The sequence below is a fragment of the Zingiber officinale genome, chromosome 3A (assembly GCF_018446385.1).
Source record: "Zingiber officinale cultivar Zhangliang chromosome 3A, Zo_v1.1, whole genome shotgun sequence".
Taxonomy (NCBI): domain Eukaryota; kingdom Viridiplantae; phylum Streptophyta; class Magnoliopsida; order Zingiberales; family Zingiberaceae; genus Zingiber; species Zingiber officinale.
In genome coordinates, this window is record NC_055990.1 from 27453604 (window position 1) to 27481114 (window position 27511).

Sequence of the window (27511 nt, forward strand, 5' to 3'; positions counted from 1 at the left end):
GTTAATTAATTGTAAGGACGAAATAAATTTTTTTCCATATAATTAATATTCTTATTATACATAATAAATTTAGCACCCCGAGAAATTTATGATCGAGAAAATAAATATAAAACATTAAATTTTTAATATTTTTACAAATTATTTTAACACTAAAACAATCCTTAAAATAAAATTTAATACAAAAAATATAATTTCATCATTAAAATTGTGTTAAAAAAAAACTCCCTATTTATATGTTGAACTATCGAAGCAAACCCCGTCACGACGTCTCCTCCCTTCCCCTTCCATTGGAATTGGCTGCGCCGAAATCGCCGTGCTTGTACAAAAACCTTGAAAAATTGCCTCCTTTTGGCTCCCCCTCCCCGTAGTCCGGTGACAGAGACCGTGTTGGCGTCTAGGAGGGTTGGGTCGGACCAGGGGATTCATCGTCATCGGTAAGATGGTTAGGGCTGGCTGGGGGTTTTGTTTTTTTCACAAGCCTTTTATGTTTCTGTTTGGTTTTCTTCTGTTTGCTCACACCTTGCCGTCTTCGATCGAAGAGTGCAACACTCTTCCTTCCTTCCTTCCGTTCCAATTTGTGCCGACTGTTTTGTCCTATGCCTATCGTGATAAGTTGTGTTCTAGACAGCATGCTATGTACACTTCTTCAGTGTTTATTTTGGTTAGTTTATCTAAAGTTGTGTGCCTTTTGGCAGTCGGCATTGAATCTATGGTCCGCGCACCATCTCAAAGAAAAGATGGCATTGGTAGCTCCAAGAGCAAGGGAGCCCCTCCAAACACGAAAGATCTTCTTGATTTGGGCATCTCTCCGACAATGCAAAATGCTAATTCTAGTAGTAAAGTTTCTGGCGGCAGAGGGAAGAACAGAAAAGATATGGTCGCCTCTAGTAATGGACCCAAGGATTCCTCTACCTTGAGGAGATCCGCTAGGGAATTTCGCATGACAATTTCAACCACGTCAAATTCCAACTCGAGGAAATCAGAACGGCTGGAAAACCAAAGCTTGGCCACCCCTTCAAAGAAGGTGAAGATAGAAAGGGAAGTCAAGAAATTGTGTCAGAATTCTCTAAGAAGGTCAGAGAGGATTGACAAATCTTCTGCCTCAGGTTCCTCAAGTTCTAAGAAGGCTAGCAACAGCTCAGATTCCCCCGTGAAGAAGAAAGGTAATGTAGTGACGAATGGAAAAAAGAAGTCAGTTTTAGTTGCTGAAGGAGAGGTTAAGTCTAAAAATCTCAATGAGAGAACTCCTCTGACGGGTAAAAAGAGAAAGCAGATGACGGCTAGGACCTATAGAGCTTTATTATCTCCACAACCTGCTAAGAAAGTTAGAAAGTCAGGTATACGTTTCTTGCTTGTTTGTACTACTAATTTTTTTTTTCACGAGTAAAAAGATTCCAGACAAAATTGTACTTATTGGCAACCTTTGTCTTGCTATGTTTAACCAGTATTTAGTGTCGGCCTTTGTGATTCTAGCTCAATGAATCTTTTGACTCTGGTTCTATATTTATTGTTTCATGCTACCTGACTTCTGCCTGGGCACCTTCTAGATTCTGCTGGAACACAGCATGAGTGTGATTCACTAGCTGTTAATTCTGAAACAGCGTTGGAGGGTGGAGATGGTTGCTGTCGAAAAAAGATCAGTGAGCAAAATGTGGAACTTTGCAAAAAGGAGATAAAAGAAGATGCAGTGTGTTCTAGTTCAGGTTCAAAAGAAGATTCAGAGAAGACCCTGGGAGTTGAAGGAGATGCAACTTCAGCTTGTGTCGATGCAGCTCCAAACCTTATTAAAGCAGTAGAACCCAAGTATGCCGATAACTTGGAACATTTTAAATGCAGTAATAACTCATTGCAACCTACTCTTGGAGTAATTTCGATGGAAGAAACTTTACATGATGCATTTCAGAGAGTGTTGGATGGTGATGACAATGATCCTGATGCATGTGAAAAAAATGCTGAAGATTTGGAGATCTTTAAGCTAAAAGAATTTTCTTTTCCACATAGATCCAATTGTGCTGATACTTCAAGAGAAAATGAGATCAGTCCAGTGGCTTCCACAAGCTCCCTGCCGACTCATTATCTTGATCCAGACATGGATTTGACACCAAATGAAAAGGATAAACTAGCTCAGGGAGTTCCTGCTGAAGATGTTTGTCTTTCAACCTCTTCCGCTAAGGGGGAAAATTTTGAGAAGTGCACGAAGTGTGTAAAGCTACAAAGGTGCTTGTATTATAATTATATCTTATTTTTATTCTTTTTTGTGCACACTTTGTTCTTTGATGTTGGGTGGGTGGTTTGATATGTAATTGCTAATTTTTGTTTAATGTGTTGCAAACTATGTGCAGGGTGCAAGACATGCTTGCTATGGATCCATGTTCCTGCATTGCTAAAAGGAAAAATGATTTATCTTTTGCTCCACTTGAGGTATAACCCAATTTCAGCATATTTATTTTGTTGCAATTTTGCCTTTCTCTAACTTAGCTTACATCATGTATATAGTGCAGAAATTGTTTTTATCTTGGATTTGCTGGTTTGTTTTGTTTACAATGCAGTTCAGTGGTTGTGATCAAATTCAATGTTTCATCTAATTCCAGATTCAATTTTTGGCGTAAGATGAAATGAGATTTAGCACCATGATACTGTGATCTCCACAGCTACTTGCCAAATGCTTGCTTTTCTGGATTGCTTATATTTCTAAAGTTTTGAATTTTGATAAACATCCCCATGATTGAGGCTGCTGAGTGCTTGGCATGCTCATCATCATGTATTTTTGGTGACATGCCATGGCCGAGGGTTCATCAACACTCAAAACACAGAAAGACTCAGAGGGTTACCTTGTACGATTAAATTAAGATAGAAAATAACGACCATACGGTGCACTTGTTCTCCTAAGTTATTATAAGCATATAACATTGTTTTGGTGGTAGGACATGACATGGCATAGATTTGATGGTGTGATAAGAATCACAGCCCACCTTGGGCTGTTAGTACTCACTGCTTGTTGTTGTCATTGGCTGTGACAGTACCAGAATAGGACAATGTCAGTCTGTAACTAGAAAATAAAAGTTAACTAGTTTCCATGTAATTGTGAGATACTGAATATCTGCCTGTAATGCTCTTTAATTTGCCGAATCAACCACAATAGGAAGAATGAGGTGTTTAACTATTGATTGCCTGGAAACCCAATTTTTCTTATAAATCTGCCAATTTGTTCCATTTCTGGTCAACCACTCTTGTAATAAGTATGATAACAGCAAAAGAGAAGAAGAGGAATGAATTTGACACCAAGATGGCTAGGAGAGACAGAGAAATTGTGAGAGGTGGATCAGGACAAGAAATGTACTGGAAGGAGAGCTGCAGTGTGTTGATTGTTATTATCTCTTTGCTTGATAACAAAAGGAGAAGCAAAGGTAGGAGGGAAGGCTATGGAAGGACAAGAACATGCACAAGTTGTTGTAGGCTTTGTTTTGTTTTATCTCCATGTGTGAAGGCACAATGGTGAAAAAGAGAGTAATCATGCCCTTAAAGGGGCATTTTTTTAAGACAGCCCCATATGTGTTTGAGGTACTAGAAAGTGAGTCAAACTCTCAACACCATTATGTTAATAAACACAAACATTTCTAATATATAACTTACTAAGCAGAAACTGTAACATCAATGCATATAGCAGAATTTTAAAAGAATGGGGAAACGATACATATTACTCAATTGAGAGATAGTTCAACTTTGTCTTGCTGACCTGTAGTTTGGTTTCTGTCAATTGACCACTTGCTGTCATCTTTTTGTACATATTTGCGAGCTCCTGTTACCTTTCTTAGCTAATTACCTAAGTTCATATCTAATTTATTGATTGGGTTGGGCACATGCAATTTCATCCTTGCTCCACTTTTGGTGGAATCTTGTGTTCTTGCTGATTCTTTTCCCATTAAACAATTTCCTCATTTTTCGTGTCCGGCCTGCCACATGTCACCAATGAGAGAAGCACAAGAAACCATCAGCTAGAAGGATGAAAAAAAATAACAACCACTTCTGTGGGAGGATGAAATTGGGTGATTCCATCCCAATGGAAACCGGTTTTTCTCATCAGTTATAGCTCCCTTTTCTCTCAGGAAGAATGATTTTGCTTTTGTTAGCCTATAATGCACAAGAACAAACCAGTTTCTCCCATTAGCAACGTACGGACTGTGAAACCTAGTTTCTTGCAAGATGATGATATTCCTGAAATAAATCCAATCAGCACCACCTTCATTACAGTAAGCTAAAGCACCAAAAGATTGAGGGCTGGAAAAACATGTTGGGTTTTAGACTGGGCGCAGATTATCTTAATGTTGGAATGATATTGACAGGGATTGTCAGCGAAAGAGTAAATATTGATGGATGGTACTGCAACTGGACTAATTATTATGAACTGAACAATTTTTCCTCAAAAAATGTGGGATTAGTAAAATGCCAGTATTGTTTAGGTTACTCAGAATTTTATTTATATGTATATTCTGAACTCTCATAAGATAGAAAGTAATAATGTTGAAATAACATAAATTTATTAAATTTGAAATCAGTTAGTCTGTGAATGCACCATTAAAAGTTGCTTGCCAATTTCATTTCTTATAAGATTGTTTCTTTTTCTTTTCTTTGCTTTTTAATGTTTTTCTTTTGTTAGCCTATAATGCACAAGAACAAACCAGTTTCTCCCATCAGCAATGTACAGACTGTGAAACCTATTTTCTTGCAAGATGATGATATTCCTGAAGTAAATCCAATTGGCACCACCTACATTACAGTAAGCTAATGCTTCAAAAAATTGAGGGCTGGAAAAACATGTTGGGTTTTAGACTCGGTGTAGATTATCTCAATGTTAGAATGATATTGACAGGGATTGTTAGTGAGAATCAATATTGATGGATGGTAATGCAAGTGGACTAATTATTATGAACCAAACAATTTTTCCTAAAAAATGTGTGATTAGTAAAATACCAGTATTGTTTAGGTTATTCAGAATATTATTTATATGTATATTCTGAACTCTCATAAGATAGAAAGTAATAATGTTGAAATAACATAAATTTATTAAATTTGAAATCAGTTAGTTTGTGAATGCACCATTAAAAGTTGCTAGCCAATTTCATTTCTTATAAGATTGTTTCCTTTTTTTTTTCTTTGCTTTTTACTGTAGGTAGTTGATAAAAAATTTGCTCCAGAAACACTTGAAATTGATGCCAATACTATGAAAGAAGTTGAAGAAAAGGGAAGTCCATTGTCAAAAGAAGAATTAAATGGAGCAAAAAAGTATTGACATCTAAGCTTTCTTTTGTGCCTGTTATATGTTTTTCAATTTAGGGTAAACGATTACTTTCGTTCCTTAATTGGCTATTATTGCAGTTTACACATCTTAGCAATGTATGTCATGATGTGCATATGAAGGAATTAGTAATTAATTGAGGCCAAGTAAAATTAGCGTAACATGAGTATCAAAGTTAAAAAGATGAAATAGTGTATCTTATTGGGTTTATGTTTTAGCATGATCCATTTTACACTCAACTCAAAATGCTCCTCCCCAATAACACACACTGTAGTGTTTGGTCACTATAAATTTGATGTTCAAATTCGCTAAATACAAGCTTTCCAACTTATGTACCAGTTTCAACCTCTACCCTTTTATCTCAAGTTGAACTGCTCCTTCCCAATAACACACTTCCCAATAACACATACACTAGCGATTGATTACTATAAACTTGATACCATTAGCTATACTTCTCACCCAACACACAATATTAGTAGTTTATTACACCACTCACAACATCCATAAGTATGCAGGGGTAGTGCACGCATACACTCCATATTTAAGGCATATACTTGATGGACAATTATTCTCTTCCTCACAATTATTACTGTCAATCCCTCGAGATAAAACATTGACAAACCAACTGATAAATTCGAACACCACATTACATCCACCTCCAACGATGATAACCTTCTCACTAGCAAAGCAAACACCAACTTGATGACTGAACAAACTACTCTGACAACATATAAAGGCACCTGATTTTTGACCGCTACATGACAATTCATTTATACAAGTTTTTAATGACCAAACCCCACCATGGATTAGTAACATCTAAAGAACCAAAGAAGAACATATTACCTACAATCCTCAATCATGATCTTTTGACATTGAAGCTTGGCTTGGTTGCACATACAATTGACATGTTACCATTTATGGATATAGATGCGGACATCCTACTTGATCAAGACAAAGCCAACCAAAAGAGAAAGATATCACTTAATTCTGGTAGTGGAGAGGCTCATCGTTATAATCTAGATCTATTTAACCTAGTTATTTTCTCCCTCTTTTCTCTCCCTTCTTTCTCTCTCTCTCTCTCTCCCCCCCCCTCTCATTGTTATTCTTTTTGTGCCCCCTGGGCATAGTCGAGATGGTTATCACATGGCAAGAGGGTTGATTCCTGACGAAGCCGATGGAAATACCCAAGGGCTTACTTCAGTGGGCCAGTCAGGAGTTGGATACCTAGTAGAAAAATGTTATTCTTTTTGTTATGCCCACTTAGATGAGAGAATTTGCATGTTGCCATGAGCTTGAAATCCTTAGACCCATATAACTTATTCATTTAACCTCACAAAACCTCTATATTAGTCCATAATTCACAATGTGAGATTAAGAGATACTTTAGGCTTGACTACCAAAATCTAGCTCATCCTAGAATCATCCCTAATTTGCAGACTGTGAAGTTTGATCTTGCTACACCATCAGATACATGACCCTTTTCACACCTCACCGCATATGATTATGCTTGCTCTAATACCAATTTTTTAAGCCTTACTTAGATGAGAGATACAACCTCTTAACCTCTCAAGCTCAACCACTGACATAAAATACTTAAGCCCAAGTCAATAATAACCCATCCATCTAAATTGGAGTATCATATCTTCCTCATCGCTTTTCCTATCTTTCTTGTTTCCTATCTGCTCATGTTCCCTCCTTCCTCCTCTCAGCAAAGATTGTGCTCTGTAGAGTTGATTGTTAAATGGATGATGGTACCATCATCTTTTTCTTTCTCTCTTATATGCTTGCTCTCCCTCCCTCCTTCCTCCTCTTAGCAAAGATTGTGCTAAGAGTTGATTGTCAAATGGACGAAGGTACCATCATTAGAGATGTGCCCTTGGACAATGCCTCCTTTCTTCATACCCTCTCTCCCTTTTGCCTTGTTCTTTCTCCCCTCTCTTCTTTCTCTCTTCTTCTTTCTTGCTTTGCTTCTCTCTCTTCTTCCTTCTCCCTCTTCTTTGTTGTTCTTCCTCTTCCCTGAACTCTTATTTGTCTTCCTACATCTTCCCTCCTATCACCCTCTTCTTTCTCTCTCCCCATTATTTCTTTCCCTCTTGCTCTCATGCTCTTTCTTCCTTCCTCTTCTTCTTGCATATTCCCCCCTATCTTCTCTTTTCCTTGGTCCCTTTACTCTCTATCTTAGTCTCTCGTTCCTCTTCCTCTCTCCTCTTTTCTTCTTCCTGCTTCCTCTACCACTTTTTTTCTTCTTCTTCTTCTTCTTCTTCTTCTTCTTCTTCCTCCTCCTCCTTGTTCATCTTTTATTCTTCCTTGTTGGAGCCTCGGTGAAGCTTTTTCTTGGGTCAATGGAAACAGTGAGAAAAGTGCAGGAAGATGAGAGGAAGAAGAAAAGAAGTAATAAAGAGAGAAAGATTGAAAAAGAAAACAAACCAATATTTCTTGACTAAAAACTGTCAACTGAATATCCTAGGAAGTTTTTTGTCACTTCAATTTGACAGAATAACACTATGTTCAAAATTGTGGGTTATTTTCATATAAATTCTAAAGGATAAAAAATTGATCTACGAAATTACAATAATACTTGTAGTTCATGCATGGTCATTTGAAGGGGAGCCTTGGCGCAACGGTAAAGATGTTGCTTTGTGACCAAAATGTCACAAGTTCGAATCCTGGAAATAACCTCTTGCAAAATGCAGGGTAAGGCTCCGTACAATGGATCCTTCCCCGAGACCCCGCATAGCGGGAGCTTCGTGCACCGGACTGTCTTTTTTTTCATGCATGGTCATTTACCCTTTAACTCATTTAATTAAATTGTTCTAGTAAGAGTGGATGGATCTAAATGTTTCTTCTACTTAAATAGGCCAAGTTGTTGTGTATCCCCAGTTTGTTCAACCAGTGTTGATGGCAATATGGAAAAGGTACTACATCTTTGCAACTATTTCTTTGCCATTCATTGAAAAGCATTGATTAGTTGGACTATGAGCTGCTTGATGTTATAGTTAATTGTTTGCTCTCTTGATATATTATATTAGGCGATTGAGAGTCCCTTATGTCATATTATGGGTAGCTCGAAGAAAGATGTTTGCTCAACCCTTATGAAGGAGCAGTTGGTTGAAATTCAAACAGATTGCCATCCTAATGCTTGTGTTTTTTGTAAACAACCAGAAGCAGAATTGTAAGTCTCTTTCTTCCACATCAATACAGTGTCTGTGCTAGTCGATGCATCGTAATTCTCAGATTGCTTATAACCCATAGTTTTTTTGTTGGCAATGCTTACCTAGAGCTTTTGTTTCTGTGTGAAGCTAAGATTGTCTGCTACTTAATAATCATATGGCAAGTTTTGCCTTGATAACTACAATGTTATTCTTATTTTATAACAGATCTTTTGGTAAATATCTTTCAATCACAGGTTCTGTTGTGGTAAAGGATGCAGCATACGCTATCATATTTCTTGTTTGGATCCACCCTTACCAAATGCTCCTCCTGGTATTTGGCTGTGTGTTTCTTGTATAAAAAGGAAAATAGAGTTTGGTGTATACTCCATATCTGAAGGGATTGACTCTGTTTGGAATGTTAAAGAAGGTGAGGAAAATCAACAATTATTATACTATCTTGATAGACTATTAGGTCTCTCATAAGTTGATAATATTTACTTATCCATGTCATGGTTCTAGGAGGGCAGAATAGCAAACAATACCTTGTCAAGTATAATGGTCTTGCACACGTTCACAATCAATGGATTTCAGAAACACAGATGCTTCAGGAAGCTCCTTCACTTCTTTCTAAATTCAACAGGAAGTACCAAAAGAACCGGGTTCGTCCATTCATGAACTTAATTTTATTATTGTACTTTTTGTAGCATAGTGTATATTTCGTTGTACGTTTGTTGATTAACTTAATTCTTTTCAGGTCATTAGATGGAAGCAGGAGTGGACTGAGCCTTGTCGGCTACTTCAGAAACGATTGTTGATGGCCCAAGAACTAGCAGATCAATTTTTTGACAGACTTGGTAATAACTTTACAAAGTGCTACTGTGAGTGGTATGTGAAATGGAAAGGCCTTGGTTATGAAGACGCAACATGGGAGTTGGAGAGTTCACCATTTTTACACACACCCGAGGCACTGTCATTAATGAAAGATTACGAGGTTCGTCTAAATGGAAAAGCAGCATTTGATTCTTCAAATGGTGACAAGGTTGGTTATTATTCAAGGAGATGACCTTATATTGTATATATTTTTCTTCAATGCTCATTGAAGTACATTGAAATAACTTTATACTTTTTTTCCAAAAAGTGAAAAATTAAGTTCACTTCGTCTTTCTTTGGTAGGCAGTAGGCTGTGTACCCTGAACCAAGTCAGCTACTATTTAATAGAGATAGTTGACCCTTAGAGGGAAGTATCCTGATGATTGAAGACATAAATTACTGATTCATATACATATACATTTGGTTATAGATTTTGTTGCATATCACGCAATATGAGTTGCACATATTGTTCTAGTGGATGACCAATTTTCATTGCTGTCCATAAGTCTTATTTGCACATAAAATTTTCATGTTCCTAGGATCTTCATTGTTGTGTGGTATATACATATCCACTAGAAAATTTTCATATTTCTAGATCTTCATTGTTGTGTGTTAATAAATAGTTGTCATTACTTTAGTCTGCATCTCATGTGGGGAGTTTTGTTCACCTCTTTACGCAAGGTTACAAAAATATGTTGCTTATGTGTGACTCACTTGCCTAATTTCACACTTGCAATATTCATTGTGGTCAATGTCCAGCCATTGTGCATACTTCCAAGCAAGATTTTTTTGCTAGTTGCTTTATTTGGCTACTTTGACATGATTAAGTAATTGTACTATTTAAGCATAGTTTGATCATAAGAAAAGGAATCAACACGAGAGGTGAGATATAGTTAGAAAATTACCTAGTTGGAAGAGTTCCCTAATAAAGCCTCTAATAAGAGAGATTAAAAAGTATTATTATTGGAGCAAAAGGTGATATTGCTTACCGCAAGCAGCTCAGTATCACCATCCCCACGACAAGATATAAGTAGGTAAATCACAGGGACATTTGCCCTAGCGCAGCAACCCTTTGTAGACACCCAATGAGACATTTTGCATCCGTTGGGAATTGGCCCCAGACCTATTAGAGTAAACACCCATGCAAGTACCAATTGCGCCAATTCGTGGAGGCAAAAAAAAAAAGTATCATTATGATTACAGAGAAATAGGCCATAGGGATTGCGTTATCTTGTATTTAATCTTCCCATATCAAACATTGGTCCAGTTCATCTTAAATATGCTTAGTTATTGTTGTTGTAATTCTTAGTACTATTTGCCTACATATTTTATCCAGTTCTGATTTACATGGGGAGCAATTATTTCTCATTTTCTGATTATACAGTGTATTAGCCTTTTGTGAATGCATGTGTTTTTTGCAGCTACTAACGAGACTTGTTATCCCAGGCTCTCGAGTTTAGGAGGAATCCATTTCATAAATTAGCACGGTTACCTGATGGTTGTCCTCGCGGTCTTCATAACCGTCATCTAGATTCTATCAATAAACTTCGTGAGTTTTGGCACAGAAGTCAAAATACCCTTTTCATAGATGATCAGGTATAATTTGATCTTCAAATGTTTAACATTTCTGTTGTTATATTTTCCTCACATTTTTGATTGAGCACCAAACATAAATTTTTGTTGAAATGTCATATAGTTGTAAAGCTAATGAAGCATGCTTTTATGCAATCATTACATATATAGATGTATTGCATTTCTATGCTCTACATGGCTATTTGCTTGAGGAACAATCAAGATACAATATGTTTTTTAATACTTGGAAAACCACTTAAAGATGTTTTGGCAAAACTTAAATAGTGTAGTCTGGTGTTTTTGTTTTCTTGTGCAATTGTTGTGTTAGGCGAATTGAAAAATTGTATGATTGTGGTAACCTTGGTCATAATTTTTATGAGGTAAAGGTGTTGGATGATTGAGAAATAACATAAAAAGTTTGTGATATTGAGATATGGTGTTGATATGGAGGATATGAAGAGTTATTATAAATAAATTTTATCTTATTTTATTATTATTAATCAAGTCTTTTTTTTTGTCTTCCTCGTTTGATGTGCATATTTATCATAATTTTAACATTTTTTTTTGTCATATCCATACCGTCTTAAATGTCCCTCAATAGATGCAATTCTGATTTTCTCTCTAATATTTTCATTTCTTATCTGTCTATTCTCATATGTCCACACATTTACTTTAACATTCTCATCTATGCAACTCCCAACATTCAGTTCATATAACATAGCAAGTCTAATCGCTATTTTGTAAAACTTCCCTTTAAGTTTTAGATGATCACATAGAACACCTAACTCTATCCTCCATTTCAACTATCCTGCTTGTACTATATGCAAGACATTTCTTAATCTCTTGAATTTTTTGCAAAAAAAGATCCTAAATACTTAAAGCTCTAGTTCCAGATCCTAACAATTGTCTCAATACGTCTAATATTATTAAACTTAAATTTCATATATTCTGCCTTTACGTTATCATAATAGATAAAACAAAAAAATATTCCTATTCATGATAGTTAAGTTTGTGCAAGTAGATAACACTGATGAAAATGACAAATACATTCCTTAAATATATATGTTGAATTTATTGAAGTTAAGGGCCGTGTGTGTTTGCGTGCACACAAAGAGAGGCCATAGAAAACTCTTCTTACCATACTCATATAAGTATTTTAGGTGGCCTAATTAATACTAGTGCTACATACTACCTAGCGCTACAACCTTGAGTTGCAATCTGTCATTGAGTTGCAATCTGTCATTGATTTCTCTTATTTATTCTCTCCAAAATACATGACATACACTGCTACATTTCTATCAACTTAGTTGCAATCTGTCATTGATTTTTCTTATTTATTTTTTTGACATTATTGGTTCTCATGTGATTGGGATCATATATCTGCAACATGTGACAACTCATGAAATCTAATTAATAACTATCTTTCCATTTGAACTATCTATTATTCTTGTTAGTTAGAGAATATGAATACTCAATAGCTATTTGGTATGCTGTGAAATGAGACAATGCTATTCTTGTAAGTTAGGATATGAATACTTCTTCATGGTTTGGACTTTTGCATCAACATTAGGCAAAGGGAAAAAGATTTGATTTTTTTTCCTCGTTATATGTTTGTCACACTCAAACTCTGCCCATGACGAACTAGTCATGACTGGTCCCAAGCCTGGATAAAGGAGGAGGGTTGCATTAGATTGCCGACCAGTGTTAAACTATAACAAATGTTAATGAAGCCGACCCCACATAGTGGGATAAGGTTTGATTGTTATATTATATATGTTTTTCTCACTCAAATTAGTGACCATCCTATTTGTCTCTTGTAAGTTGCTACTCTTTTGTATTTCATTGCTACACTAACTATGTGAATTTTATTTTTCAGGAACGAGTTATTATATCCATCCTGCTCATTATGTCCTTGCAATCTTATGCATGTAGGCCTTTTCTCATCATCTGCCCGTCAACTTCTCTCTCAGTATGGGAGTCAGAATTTCATCGCTTGGCACCTTCCATCAATCTTATTGTCTATAATGGGACCAAACATGCTCGCAATGTGATTCAAAATTTAGAATTTTATGAGGATGGTGGTCGTATAATGTTTCAAGTGCTTGTTTCACATGTTGATGCGATTCTCGAGGTAAATTGGTTATCTATTTGTAATTAGCAATTTTATTATCATTTTAATTTAAATGTTTTAATTGAAGACTTCATGCCCTAGAAAAATGCATTATATGCCTAAACACATTTTTGTTTACAATATTACTTGAAATTAATGAATTCAAACCTTTTGACATGCCATGTAAATATAGGATTTTGATAAACTAGAATGTATTGGCTGGGAAGCTCTGTTTGTTGATGACGGCCAGAATTCTAAGATATCCAAACATTTGGAATGTCTTAAACGCTTTTCTACTGGATTCAGGCTTCTCCTTCTTAGTGATATGGTGAAAGTAAGTATTATTATCATCCCTTATGAATGCACGATTCTGTTCTTGTCAACTCTGTTAATGGTTTGTTAACTCTTGAACAGGATAAGATTGCTGAATACCTCAACCTCCTCTCATTTCTTGATTCAGGGATAGACAAGAACTCAGCATTTGCAACTAGTTCTGTCTCAAATGATGCTATTGATACACTTACTTTGAAAGAAAGATTATCACATTATGTTGCATATGAGCGGAAACCTGACTCTTCAAATTTTTTGGAGTACTGGATTCCTGTTCACCTTTCTAATGTGCAGCTTGAACAATATTGTGCTACTTTGATTTCAAGCACTATGTCTCTTCGTTCATGCTCAAAAGATCTTGTGGGAGCTCTTGGTGACATTCTCATCTCAACTAGGAAGGTTGGCCTTCAATTACTATTTGATTAACATCATGGGAGTTTGATAATTTGTCGGAGTTTGTATTTTACAGTTCTTGTTGTAGTTCATTAGCATATCAAAAGTTTTTTTTCACAAATTCTGTATTTTCTTTTGTGGCAGTGTTGTGACCATCCTTACCTTGTCGATGACAATTTGCAAGGTTCACTTACAAGAGATCTACAAGTTACTGAGTACTTGGATATTGGAGTAAATGCAAGTGGTAAGCTACAAGTACTTGACAAGATTCTTCAAATGGTTAAAGACCAAGGGTTAAGGGTGATAATTCTTTTTCAGGTTTGTGATATATAATCTTTTAGGCTTCTCTATGTAACTTCTGAATTCGTTTAGGTCATAGTGCTTGCACTTTGGCATTCATATAATGAAAGTGCATGTAATGCGCTAGTTAAGATATTGATTCTTTGTCTTTATGTGAATAGATGTGCTTTATTGCTACATGCTATATTCTTCTCTGTTTAAAATTGTTCAAATTTACTGGAGATAATGGGTTTTTGGTTATGAAACTAATTAAATTGTTACATTAACATTTTAAGATGAATATTATAATATACACTTTCAGTCTAAGACCAAGAGTACATGCAGTTTATTGTTTAAATCAAGCAGTTTATTGTTTTATTCATCTAAGATATTGTTACTAACATAAATTTTTTTTTATAAAATGTAAATGAAAATTTGATTATTTACTTAATTTTGGTAAATTTTACTTTCATAATTTGGATCCTGGTTCAATATGTTTATTGAGGGCCACATAAGTAATTTATTGGTTAGTGAATGGTGTGCAAAACATTTGTTAGACATTGATGAATGAGTGTTTGCAAGTATTCAATTTCTTCAATTTTCTTTTATTGGCTTGCTATGCATTTCTGGCTATCTTTCTACAAATGGATGGTCACATACTTCAAAATTTTAGAACAATTACAGAAATCTGAAGCAGATCTATTATCACATGCTTGGCATAGTCAGCATTAAATTAAGCTTCAATACAAAGATGCCATTTTTCTGTAAAAATACGAGGTTCCTTAACACTACTTTATTTAGTTTTAAGACAATATCATGTTAATTCAAAGAGGTATAAATAGATTAGTTGAAGCTTGAATTGCAGAAAGAAACTCAGAAAAATAATTATTTTAAATTGTGTATAACTAGAATTGAATATAGGGAAATGTAGTTTGGATAATAAGGAAAGAAGTGGGGGAATTGGACAGATGATTGCACATGGATTTAATGTAAGACCTTTAGATATCTTAGATCTATTATTAAACCAGAAAAAGATATTGAAGAAAAAGATATTAATGAAGATATCACTCGTATGATAAAGAGTGAGCATTTAAAACTAGGAGCTTTCAAAATTTGGGTATGCCTTTATGCAGTAGGTGAAATTTTATAAGATTTAAGTACGTTTTAACATACTCATGCATGACAGTGTTAAAAATGTCCATCTAATGGGGATGAGATGCTAAGATTATGCGTAAGTTATTAGAATATACCAATAGTGAAGTTGACCAAAAAGTATCGAAAGAATCCAAATACATTTTTGCCACAGTCATGCCTTCTGCATGACTACCCATCAAAATGAATATCCTCAATGCAGAGAATCTTAATTATAATACTCGGAGGAACTGATTTGGATAAAAATGAAAGATGTTGGTAATAACTTGACATAATTTTTCAAAGCACGGACAAAAAAGCTTGAGATTATAAATGGGTTTCTTCAGTTTGCATACTCATTCTTTCAGCCATATACCCTAGAGTTTGTTCCAATCATCAAGAAAAATGACCTTTTTGACATTCATTTGACACTTACCAATCTGATTGACAAGTGATAAGATAACACCTTCATATCAAACTCATTCTTGCATTGAAGGGATTGAAGAAAACTGAGACCATAGAAGAGGTGACACTCGTACCAATCTGAGAGGGAAAATATTGTAAATCACATGTAGAAAACTCGGACATAACATTCAATCATCAAATACTCCATAAGGGACTTAACTCATAATTATATATCTAAAATTCTTAACATTATTTTAGTATTGCCATTAGGGCCTTGTGAGAATCGAGGAAATTTTCTCTTGTTCTCTCATTCTTTCTGACCTCACTAGAGTTGAAGCATTGACTTTGATGCCATGTACAAAAAATCTTGAGATTATAAATGGGTTTCTTCAGTTTGCATACTCATTCTTTCAGCCATATACCCTAGAGTTTGTTCCAATCATCAAGAAAAATGACCTTTTTGACATTCATTTGACACTTACCAATCTGATTGACAAGTGATAAGATAACACCTTCATATCAAACTCATTCTTGCATTGAAGGGATTGAAGAAAACTGAGACCATAGAAGAGGTGACACTCGTACCAATCTGAGAGGGAAAATATTGTAAATCACATGTAGAAAACTCGGACATAACATTCAATCATCAAATACTCCATAAGGGACTTAACTCATAATTATATATCTAAAATTCTTAACATTATTTTAGTATTGCCATTAGGGCCTTGTGAGAATCGAGGAAATTTTCTCTTGTTCTCTCATTCTTTCTGGCCTCACTAGAGTTGAAGCATTGACTTTGATGCCATGTGAAATTCAAGGAGGCCTAATCTCATCAAAAATAACAATTAGGTTGAGAACTCAGGATTATCCTAATATTTAAGCATGCCCAGGTGGATGCCACTTAATTATGCGACTAAGGGGAGAGGACATTATCTCTTATTGTTTCAGTAATCAAAGGTCAAACAAACAGTAATGATTATTCAATTATTTTAAATATTGTGTTGTTGATATTACTGCAAGTTTTAGAATCTCATTCACAGTCATTTAATCCATTTTATGCCTTTTCAATGCAACAGACCATTGGAAGAACTGGAAAGATTTCAATTGGTGATATATTGGATGACTTTCTTCGTCAGAGATTTGGTGCTGAGTCATATGAGCGTGTGGACCAGGGATTAATCATGTCAAAGAGACTGGCTGTGTTGAACAAATTCAATGATAGGACGAGTGGAAGATTTGTATTCTTAATTGAAAATCGTGCTTGCTTACCAAGCATTAAAGTGTCATCAGTTGATGCCATAATTATCTATGATAGCGATTGGAACCCATTGAATGACCTACGTTCCCTCCAAAAGCTGACCATTGAATCACAGAATGATCAGATACTTGTTCTTCGTCTTTATTCATCCTTTACGGTAGAAGAGAAACTTCTGGTGTTAGCAAAACAGAACATGCTACGTGACAATAAAATTGAGAACGTAAACCCCAATGTCTGTCATTCACTGCTTAGTTGGGGTGCTTCATATCTCTTCCATAAACTAGATGAATTTCATCAACCTGATTACTCAGATAAATCAACTGAAGATTCCCCAGATAAAATGCTTTTGATTAATGATGTGAAGGAACTGTTATCATATGTACCAGACTATGCATCGTGTGAATGCTCTATTATAGTGAAGGCGCAGCAAAGTGGACCATCTTATTCAGGAAACATTATTTTGGTTGGCGAGAAAGGAGGAGCATCCTCCTTGGTTAATGATCCACCAAGATTTTGGTCAAATTTACTGGATGGAAGGTATCCTGAGTGGCGATACGTTTCAGACCCATTTCGTAGTCATAGAAGTTGTAGAAAGGTGCATAGTTTGAATGATTCTGCAAAGCAACCTGAACCAGAAAATGATGAACTAAAAAGGAGGAAGAATAAGGAAGTTAGTGGTAGTGCCGTTGGGAGAATATCTTCAAGCAGTTTGCCTCTAGGAAGAGAAGCTGAAGGCAAGAATACATTGTTGTCTGGAAATCCAATTCGGCCATCTATTAGATCATTAACTAGGACAGCAATTGTTCCAGATAGCTTGCTAACAAAGACTGGTATTGCAGTATTATTATTCCATTAATAATCTTGATGGGTAGTGTTTTTCATCTTTTGTTGTAGATCTTTGTTAATCTCCTTTTTTTTTGTGTGGGTGGAATTCAGTTGTTGCAGAAGTTCATTCTACAAGTCAACAAAATTCTGTGCTGCACGGGTCTCCAGTTTCTGGTGGTACTTCAGATGATACTCATGAAATTGACTCAGAAGTGGGAGAAAAATTACGCACTGCTCAGGGGAACCTTCATCTCTTACTGAAACCACAGTTATCAGAATTGTGTGAAATATTGAAACTTCCGGTAAGTTTGAAACTTCTGAAATGTGATAAGTTTCAACAATTGTTGTAGCTTTTGGAGTCTTTGCATCTTTTGTGAAATATGTATAGTTCATATTCTTCAGTTCAATTAACTAGCACTTCCTTTTTTCATCCTTCAACATTAATTAAAATCATCAGTGCTTAATTGCTTTAAGTGCACTAACAACTCATCTGAAAACACATTCCCACTAGAATGTTGTCATTTTGGTTCTACCCAATTTTGGTTTTGTTATAACTGTCTAATAAATGAGGCTGAGAAAGAATGGTAGTACAATAAAATTCATGGTTGTTAAAAGGTTGATACAAATATGAATTGCCCATGCTGGATTGGCATCAACAAAGGTTGATTCAATTATTCCTAAGAAATTGGCATCTTAAAAAGCTGAGAAGTTTAGAAAAAAACTAGAGTTCAACGAAAATGGTTAGAAATTACTTAAGTTTCACTAGAATATGAATGGAATAAATTCAAATTACTTAGGTTGATTCAATTCAAATTTGGTCATATTAAGAATGAAATTGGATGGTATTGAGTAAAATTTTGTCCAATTGAAATGATTTTGAAAATTCAAGTATTCTAAGATTCTCGTCCATCCCTACTTGATTCCTAGTGAATTCACACAAGGAGGGAGTTTCTGAACATACAAAAGTTTATTCAATGATACACAGTCTAAAAACTGCAGAAGTAACTATATCATGTCTAGATTGAAGAAACACAGTTGCTAAAGTAGTAAAAAATACAGAACTCAAAAAATTTATGTGATAACTCTAACTTCAATAACAATAGTGTCTCAGCAGCAAATGAAGCATTATTCCTAATAACTTGACTCGATGCCTCTTCTAGTCTCAGGTAGGGTTGTAAATGAATCGAATATCTGTGAACAAGCTTAGTGTTCGGCTTAGTAAGAGCTTGTTTATGTTTATTCAATATACACAAGATTAATTAAATGAACAAACTTGAACAACTCGTTTAACTAAACGAACAAGCTTGAACACATGTATTTAGCTCACTTGTTTGCGAACGACGTTCGTGAACCATGTTCATCGATAAAACTCTTATCAACTTGTTAAATAAATAAACAAACTTTCAAAATAAACAAATAAATTTGTGTTATCAAGCTTAATAACTAATCAACAAGCTTAAAATGTAAAAGTTTCAAGTAATCAATAAAACTTGAATTGAGAGATTGATAATATCTAAACGAACCAAGCTCAAGCCAAGCTCAAGCTCATAAAAAAAAGAAACTAAGTCAAGTTTGAACAATCATTTTAACGACTTGGTTCATTTTAGGCTCGGGTTGGCTCAGTTACCTTATCAAATAAGCTTGAACTAAAAGAGCCTCCCAAAGGAAATCAACTAAAAGATTAGCCAAGTATATAAATAAGAAAGGTGAATGCAGATACATCATAACTTTTCATATATATATATATTCATCTCTATGATGTGTCAAATTCTATCTCAAACTTTTATGTAAACTCTTGAATGGAGAAGCTGCTTGCTATGCGATAAAGGGGTGTATACCACTTATATCAATTGAGGGGTGGCGTTAGCAGTTCGGTTGGAACTAATGACCTTGTTGACAAACAGATTTGTGTGATTTTTGTATGATGCTTACTGATATACTTGAAGTGCTCCAAAACTTCTATATATTCTTTTACCAAAAAAAAACCAACAGCAAACAGGCTAACATGAATTTGTTATTTTTGATTTGGATTTAATATGAAATTCATCCTTTCCTGGGTCTTCTTTCTCAAAACCTTCCTTATAATCTTTTCAAGCAGCAATATTAATTTTCTAATGGTAAAATAGGGGGTTTATTCATATTTTTTTATTTATATGAGCAGTTTTATGTGGTTTCTTTGTTGGATGATTTATAATTGCAGGAGAATGTGAAGGATATGACTCAACTTTTTCTTGAGTATATAATGCATAATCATCATGTCAGTCCTGAACCAGAAATAATCTTGCAGGCCTTCAAGATCTCACTGGTTAGAACAACCTTCAATATCTTTATTTCTGTTGAAAATGTGCTTGTACTTTTGCTGCACTTGTATATTTCAATATATATACTTCATCTTCAAGTTTCTATTTCTGAATGTTATTTTTACAGAAGCAAGAGAACTCATGGAATAGAATTGTCTTATCAGAAATGGACTTGGATCCATTAACCAATTTTTTCTTCTTTTCCCTAAAAAGTCAAGCTTTTGCTTGCCTGACATCTATTTCATGTCTTAGGTACATACCACGGGGACTTAGATTTGTGTTTGTTTCCTATAATTTATAGAAGGAAGTGTAGTTGAAGTTTTGGTCTACACTATCTCCACATGGGTGTCCATCAAAGTGTGTGACAGGGTTGTTTTTTTAACACTCTTACATGAGATCAACATACATGTGCAACACATGCTATGGAACAGTTATTTGATTCCTATTTTAATTTGATGTTTAATGCATATATTTTGTAGCTCCTATCAAACTTTTAAAATCAAATAAATTAGATTTCATTACTGGCCTTTTATGAGATCTCGAGTATCTCTAGGTTGTGTCTACCTTCAGTAGTCAAAATTCTCCATATGCTTCCTCTATGTAAATCAGATTATTTGTTCAAAGTTTGTAACACAGTTTTTAGTTTTTATTCTCTCTTGCCATAGATAAGAGATTAATTTGATCTTTGCAAACATTGGATTGGCCAAAACAAAGTATATAATTAGTAAAATGAAGCTGAACTCTGCAAAACATTTATCTTGAATGCAACCCTTCTCTTGGTTTAATTTGGCCTCTGTTGATTTTGTACTTTGTTCTTTTGTGATCTACCAGCAGTTATGTGCTCTTTATCTGACTTTTGAAATCTGCTTTTCTTTGGGCCTTGAAAGTGTTGGCGAGCTGCTTCCTTCTTGAAGCACAAGATTGACCATGAGGAATCACTTGCGCTTGCAAGGAAGTACTTGAACTTCATGTGTGATGGAGAGCAAGCGTCTAATATTTATTCCAAATTAAGAATTCTAAAGAAGAAGTTTTCACAGAAGGATGGGGCTGCAAGGGAAAAATATGAGCCTGATTTATTAGAGCATCAACCACCTTCATATGGAGCTGATCTTACTGAAGAACATGTCTTCAAGATGTCATTAAATTCTTCAGGGCATGTTTCTGAACTTGAGAAAGGTGAACCTAGTGAGGATCTAGGACAGAGTGTTCTTGAGCAATTAATAATGCCAGAGCAGGAGCAAGTACCTACATATGCGACTCATACAGATTTTCAGGAGCACCCTGGCTCTGGAAATGATGAATTTATTAGAAATCAAATTAATTTGATTAACAAAATTTGCTCAAGAAGGGAAGCAGATCTCTTTGTCAAGCAACATAAAGAAATTTTAGATTTCAACATCGACAAGGAAAAGATGGAGATGAGTCTTAAAAAGGAATATGAGAAAGGGATTGAGCCTTTTCTCTTGGTCAATGATTCAGCTGAAAAAGATCATAATATTAGATTATATTCGGAAATTTTTTCAAAGAAAATGGCTGCACTTGGTAATCACATGAGTTTGCAATATCAAAAACTGAAAAATATGCAGTCAGTTGCAAAGGATAAGGAGTGTCAGATAAAGAATCACGGGTTGGAAGAAGCCAAGGCTGGTAAATTAGAGGCTGTTAAATTAGTTGAATTTTTTCAGAACATTCCATTGTCAGATTCTGGATTCACACTGGAGGAGTTCAAAGTGTTGGGCCAAGATAATTCTCATGATGATTTGGAAATTGGAACATACGAGTCTAACACAACTGGGCCTTTTCAAAATGAACAAACCGGCAATGTGTTAACTGTGTGCAACTTGGTTAGCACTGAACTGCCTTCAAAAAATTCTGAAGTTGCTGCAGTTTCTTCTCCTGGAGTAGCTGGCTGCCTTTCAGGTCAATATGATATATTTATTTCCCAGTCCAACAGTATGGATGAAGTACTTAGAGATATGTCTTTGGAAGTTCCACATAGTGTTCCATTTTCAGATATGATTGACATGAACATGGATACTGATGCTCTTGCTTCTGAGTTACCTATCATGGGCATAGTGACTAATGTGGTTGATGGTATGGCTACCAATCGTGGAACAGCAATAACTGACAAGCAGGGCTTTGAAGATGATTCAGAAAGATCATGCTTGAGAACATGCCCATCTCAAAATATCGATCAAGGCACACATATGGACAACTGCGACGGTGCATGCTTGGCAACTTTCTCTACAGAGAACCAGGTGAACTTTCCTTGGTAAATTTTGAAAATTAGTTATCATCAAGTCACTTTGTGTAACTAATTAGCAAAAAAAAGTCTCATTAGTTTCTGATTTCTTAATCACTTGACATCTTTGTTAACTCATTTATTTTCCTGATTAAATGAACAAACTGCAGTTATGATGCAATCAACAAATGGTAGTGCTTCATTATACATTAAATCTTGACAAGTGAACTATAAAGCAAATTGAGGTTTTGTTTGTTCTGTTGTATGCAATATTTAGGACATAGATGACATGATTGCTCTTCCAGGATGTCATGCATGGATGTACATGCATTATTTCATTCTTGCTTTTATATGTTCGAAGCAATATACATGTTTGGTCTAACATACTGAAAAAAGTTGCAGATAGTAACTAAGAAAATCTCTAGAAACTGCAGTCTAGAAAAAAAATGAGCCTTATACAATCTAGACAAAGTGAATTTATAAATTACTGTATGAAACTTAAATGTTTGAGACAATCAAGCTGTTGGATGCCATCAACAAATGTAGACACCAACAGATGGTCTCCGTGGAAGAAACATAGAATCTAACAACATTTGTTATAGGAAAATGTTGTATGACAATTATGGAGCTTATCATCACTATCCTTACATCATCTTTTGCTTTTCATTCCTTCAACAAACAAGATGGTTGCAAACCTTCTTCAAGGGTCAAGAACCATCATTTTATCATTGCCTCACCAGCTAATCAAAATGATTGTGTAGTTGATGTTGGATGGAAGATTAGAATGACCCCAAATCCATAATGAATCTCCTATACTGAAAGCTCAATTTAACATGAAGTGAAGTGATCTGGGAAACTTACAACTAGATTTGCCTATTTTTTTTTAAAGTATAACTACGGAAATCTTATGCTAAGGTTTTCAGAATTCATATCCAATAAGCAGTAGCATATAGAGACAGTTTGACAACTGCAAACTTGGAATTGCCTAATAAAATTTAGCTTCTTGCTAGGCTAGCAAAACTATATATAAACTGTGGTATGATACAAATTTTTATCTTGCATAATTTGAGAAGTGTTGCTTGCTTTATCATGTTTTTCAACAGCAACAACCAATCCTTATCCCATTAGGTGGTGTCGGCTATATAGATTCTTTTACGTTATTGGGCTCTATTCCCTACTATATCATCATCTATACTTAAATAAATTTTATCTTATTTTATTGTTACTAACCAAGTCTGTTTTTGATCTTGCTCTTCCTCTTTTTTGTTTTTTTTGTTTCTTCGTATTTTTCACTTAATAAAATAATTGGATGACATTGACATAAGGTACCACCTATATCTATTCCAGAGTTGTCACAAAAAACTTGAAATTACTTTGTTAGGTGTGCACTTGCATAGACTACTAGAATATCTGTGTTTCTTGTTTCCATTGTTAATTTTTCAGCATAATGTTTTTGTGGCAATAACACAGCTTGTGAAGTTGATTGAGACCTATAGTGTATTTCACACTAGCTCCTTTTCCACTTTTGTGTGTATTGTTGTTGTGTTACATTTTTTTGATTCTGTTTCCCTAAGGTGGAGTTTGATAGCATTAATTTGTAGGTAGGCTCAGTAGAACAGCTATGGACAGTTAATTCCAGTTTTAAATAATGTCTATTTCACTTAACCTTTGTTATCTTTCTTCTGTATAGCAGAGGCAAAGTATTTGATAGAATCACACGATCAAATCTTTGCATTAAGCACTAATTCTGACAATCTGTCTGGTTGTGCACCAACAGGAACTTTGTATAGATGAGCATGAAAGGACTGAAAATTCACCTGTTTTGGATGGCCAACGCATTGGGTCTTCTCAAGAAATTCCCACATCAAATTCATCTGATTTTCTCAACTTCGAAGATGAACTGACCACCAATAACATTTCTGTCTCAGATTATTTTGACAATCCACTGCCTGTTGATAGAGTCCCTGTGTTTGCACACTGTGAAGATAGTATAGCTGCATCTCGAATTCAGCAAGAGCCTTCTGGGCAGATGAGCAGTTCTTTGCAAAATGACATGCCAGTGTCTGGGCTCGCGATGCTATCTTCTGATCTTGAGCAGTCTAATCATTCCTTTGTCCCCCAGATTGTAGATCATTCAATTTTACAAAATTCTCATATCAGAATGCAGAGAAGCATTGGAGATGTAACAGATGTTTCTAGACAACCAGAATCAAATTGTTATCCCCTCTTTCCTCTTATACAATTAATGCCAACTAGAAATCTTCAACCAGAACCACTGAAGAATGAACTAGCAAGAATACGGATGCATGGGGATAGAATTGGCAAGATGCATGAGGATATGGTTTGCTTTATATCAGTTATTTTAAATGCTTTTCTACATGACCTTTACTCATGATAACCTTATGTTTTTTTTTTTCAGAAATTGAAACTCAAACTTGAGTGTGAACAAGAGTTGCTGAAGGTACGGAAAAAATATGATATGCTTCTTCAGGATGCAGAGTCAGAATATGTGCAGTGTAAGGAGATGCTTGGGACCATCTATAGTAAAGTGTTCATGAATCAAGTTTTGGCAGAAGAGTTTAGGGCCAAATTCGTTGAGAACAAAGGGCGGTCTTCTTTGACCTCACAAGGTAGGATACTTAGCAAAAACTCTTCAGTTAGGAAAGTATGGCCTGCGGATTGATGTTCTTACTCAGCTTCTTTGTCTTACTAATTTATATTCATACTAAATCCTACCCTTTTAGTTCTTAAAATTTTGAACGTAATTCAATATTAATATGACATTGTACTTATCACGTGTATGCTTGCAAAGATGAGTAATACATTTTGATTTTTTTTTCCACGGGCAATGAGTTTCTGGTGGAGAAAATGCAACGAAAATTATCATCTGTTTGTTAGTGACCAAAACCAATTTGAGGAGCACTTTTTTTTATAACAGTTTCATTTTTTTTAGATCATTTTTTAGAACATTGGACAGGAAGTGAAATAGATTGCATGATATAGGCATTACTTGGGCCTTATACACTGTCAAAATAAGAAAGTAGCCTTCTTGAATCTACATACACCATGTATATCCTTTACAGTTTTCAATAATGGTTGATCTTTATTAAGCTTGAATAGTATTTTCCTTCTACACGTATCATCCATCCCATGTGTACCCTCTTCGCTTAGGTTGTGAAGATCTCCACATCTGTGGCATGGGCTAAAGATGTTTTATTGAAGCTAGATGTTCTATGTTCATAGTCCCGTATGGACAAGTGCTTTGCTCAATGATGTGCCTATATTGATAGGGCATCCTCCTGAATGAGTTGAGCTAAACTCTGATATAAAGCTGTGTTATGTGCCAGGTATAGAAGAATAGCTACCAAGAACCAGTTTGCAGTCACTTGACCTTTAGAGACTTGTTGACAAATTTGGTTCCATTACTAAGCTAGGGCACTGACTTATCTTTTAGTAAACATATTATCTTGCTGCCATGACCAAAAATTCACTGGCTTGTGTAGATGCACTGCCATTTTTAGTTGTCAGCGCTCAATTTGTGACAGTAATTGTTTAAAATTCTTCTTGACATTGAAGTTCCATATGCCATCCTAGGTTGAGTATTTTGAAAGTAGCCTTGGTTGTGAAAGCACCTGCTTTTGTTCTAATTTTGAGACAGTTGAATGTTCACATTGTACTTGTTAATTTGTTTAAATTACAGGCCAGCGATCATTGCATCATTTACCTCAGGCCTCCCAACCTCAATTTGTACAGAGGGCTGCATTATCAACAACTTCCGTGTCTAGCTCACTTCCAGTTACTCATCCGGCGACTGCTATCCCACTTCCAGTTAGTCATCCAGCAGTTGCTAACCTTCCTTCAGATATGCTTCTCTCAGCAGCTAACTCACTTCCAGTTACTCACCCATCAGCTACAATTCCACTTCCAGTTACTTTCCCAGCAACTGCTAACCTGCCTCCTGCTACTCATCCGTCAGCTTCTAGTATGCTTCCAGTTACTCACCCATCAGCTACAATTCCGTCAGCTTCTAGTATGCTTCCAGATACTCATCCATCAGCTGCACAATCAAACTTACTTACCTCATTAAGACTTCGAGCACCATCCATCCCTTCTGGTCAGACGGTCTGCAGAACATCTTCAGTTTTCTCAAGTAATTCTGTTCGACCTCACTTTGGATCCATGCTTCCTACAAAAACAAACATTCAGGGCGGAAGTGAAACCCGTGCACCTGCTCCACATCTCCAACGATTTAGAGCCAATGCATCACTGACATCTCCGAGTATTGTTCATACGAGCAGGGCAAGTCAGCATTACCCTCTTGCCAATATTGGCTCAGCCGCCATGGGACAGGTTGCAGCTAACCCTAACCTACAACCGTGTTTTGTGCCAACAAGTGAACCAGGACAACCTGCCTTCTTGAATTCTTTACCTGTTTTTCAAGATGTCTCTTTGTCTAGCGTTGGATTGCCTTTGGATGTCAGGGACACCAGCGTTGGAGCAAATCAGCAAAGCTCATTTCAGATAGCTGATTTAGTCCCAATGTTCGATAGAAGTTCATCCAAGCTTCCATCAAGAACTTCTGGTTTGCCTCAGTCATCTGCCGATGTCGATAGGCACAGTGCTAACTCAGGTGTTGTATGTATATCAGATGATGAGAGTTGATGCTGTCAATAAGGATTCTTAATTCTAGTTGTCCATTCCCGAATTCTGTATGCTTCTGTAAATAACAGGTAACAACCTCAGGCATGCTTGACTGACCATTTTGAGATCAGAAGGTCAGAAGTTAGGTTAGGTAGGTTTTCATTAATTGTCTAGGTGATTTGGCTTTTCTTGTGTTCAAGCAATGAATCAGAGTTTTATCTATTCGTTCTCATGACCCTGTTCTGTTATCATCGACTGGATACTTGTAATCAAGAAGCTTGTAGCCAAAAATGGCATTATTTGATCACCGCATCTTAGTTCGATACAGATTATATTCTATGTATTTACAAATTTCTAGAGAGTCCAACTCAAAAGTGGTGCAGAATGTGTATATGTAAAATGTGCACCTGCTCAATTGATTGAACAGTTGGTACAATAGTGCATTATTACTAGCTTGCTGTTGACTTTCTAATTGACTTGGAAGAGCCTTCACCATCAGTTGGCAAACACATCCCATTCTAAAGGTAATTTTCCCTACAAAAATTAGAGAATAACTAGTTTTCTAGTGAATCTCCATCTTTTATTTCTACAAATCTCTTGTAAATATCATTTGTTTAAGCAAAACTTATATTAATGATACTTAAATTAAATACTTAAAGTGTTCTTATTATATGATACGATGATGAAGAGAGACTCCGCCAAAGAAG

At 35.5% G+C, this 27511-nt stretch overlaps 1 protein-coding gene across 4 annotated transcripts; it reads left to right on the plus strand.

Moving 5' to 3' along the window:
• The first annotated feature begins 264 nt into the window (after positions 1-264).
• LOC122051558 lies at positions 265-27147 on the plus strand. Of its 4 annotated transcripts, XM_042612750.1 has the most exons (23): positions 265-434; positions 696-1024; positions 1107-1337; positions 1548-2217; positions 2343-2421; positions 5171-5283; positions 8154-8211; positions 8326-8468; positions 8703-8875; positions 8968-9107; positions 9203-9487; positions 10765-10914; positions 12767-13021; positions 13194-13334; positions 13415-13729; positions 13868-14041; positions 16615-17626; positions 17733-17923; positions 19822-19926; positions 20809-22179; positions 23941-24504; positions 24583-24793; positions 25864-27147. In XM_042612750.1, exons 3-23 carry the CDS (start codon positions 1274-1276, stop codon positions 26823-26825), a joined length of 7176 nt encoding a protein of 2391 aa, XP_042468684.1. In that variant the 5' UTR covers positions 265-434; positions 696-1024; positions 1107-1273; the 3' UTR covers positions 26826-27147. The 4 variants fall into 4 exon arrangements, with proteins under 4 accessions (XP_042468684.1, XP_042468682.1, XP_042468683.1 ...); XM_042612748.1 differs by having other exon boundaries at positions 696-1337; XM_042612749.1 differs by having other exon boundaries at positions 696-1337; positions 1602-2217.
• Positions 27148-27511: the final 364 nt, after the last annotated feature.

Bases quoted from the DNA above. Each gene is read 5' to 3' on its own strand.
- LOC122051558 (XM_042612748.1), top strand. From the start codon at position 710: ATGGTCCGCGCACCATCTCAAAGAAAAGATGGCATTGGTAGCTCCAAG. The intron at 13,022-13,193 runs GTAAATTGGTTA...ATGTAAATATAG, and splicing joins ATGTTGATGCGATTCTCGAG to GATTTTGATAAACTAGAATG. The intron at 19,927-20,808 runs GTTAGAACAACC...GGGCCTTGAAAG, and splicing joins AGGCCTTCAAGATCTCACTG to TGTTGGCGAGCTGCTTCCTT.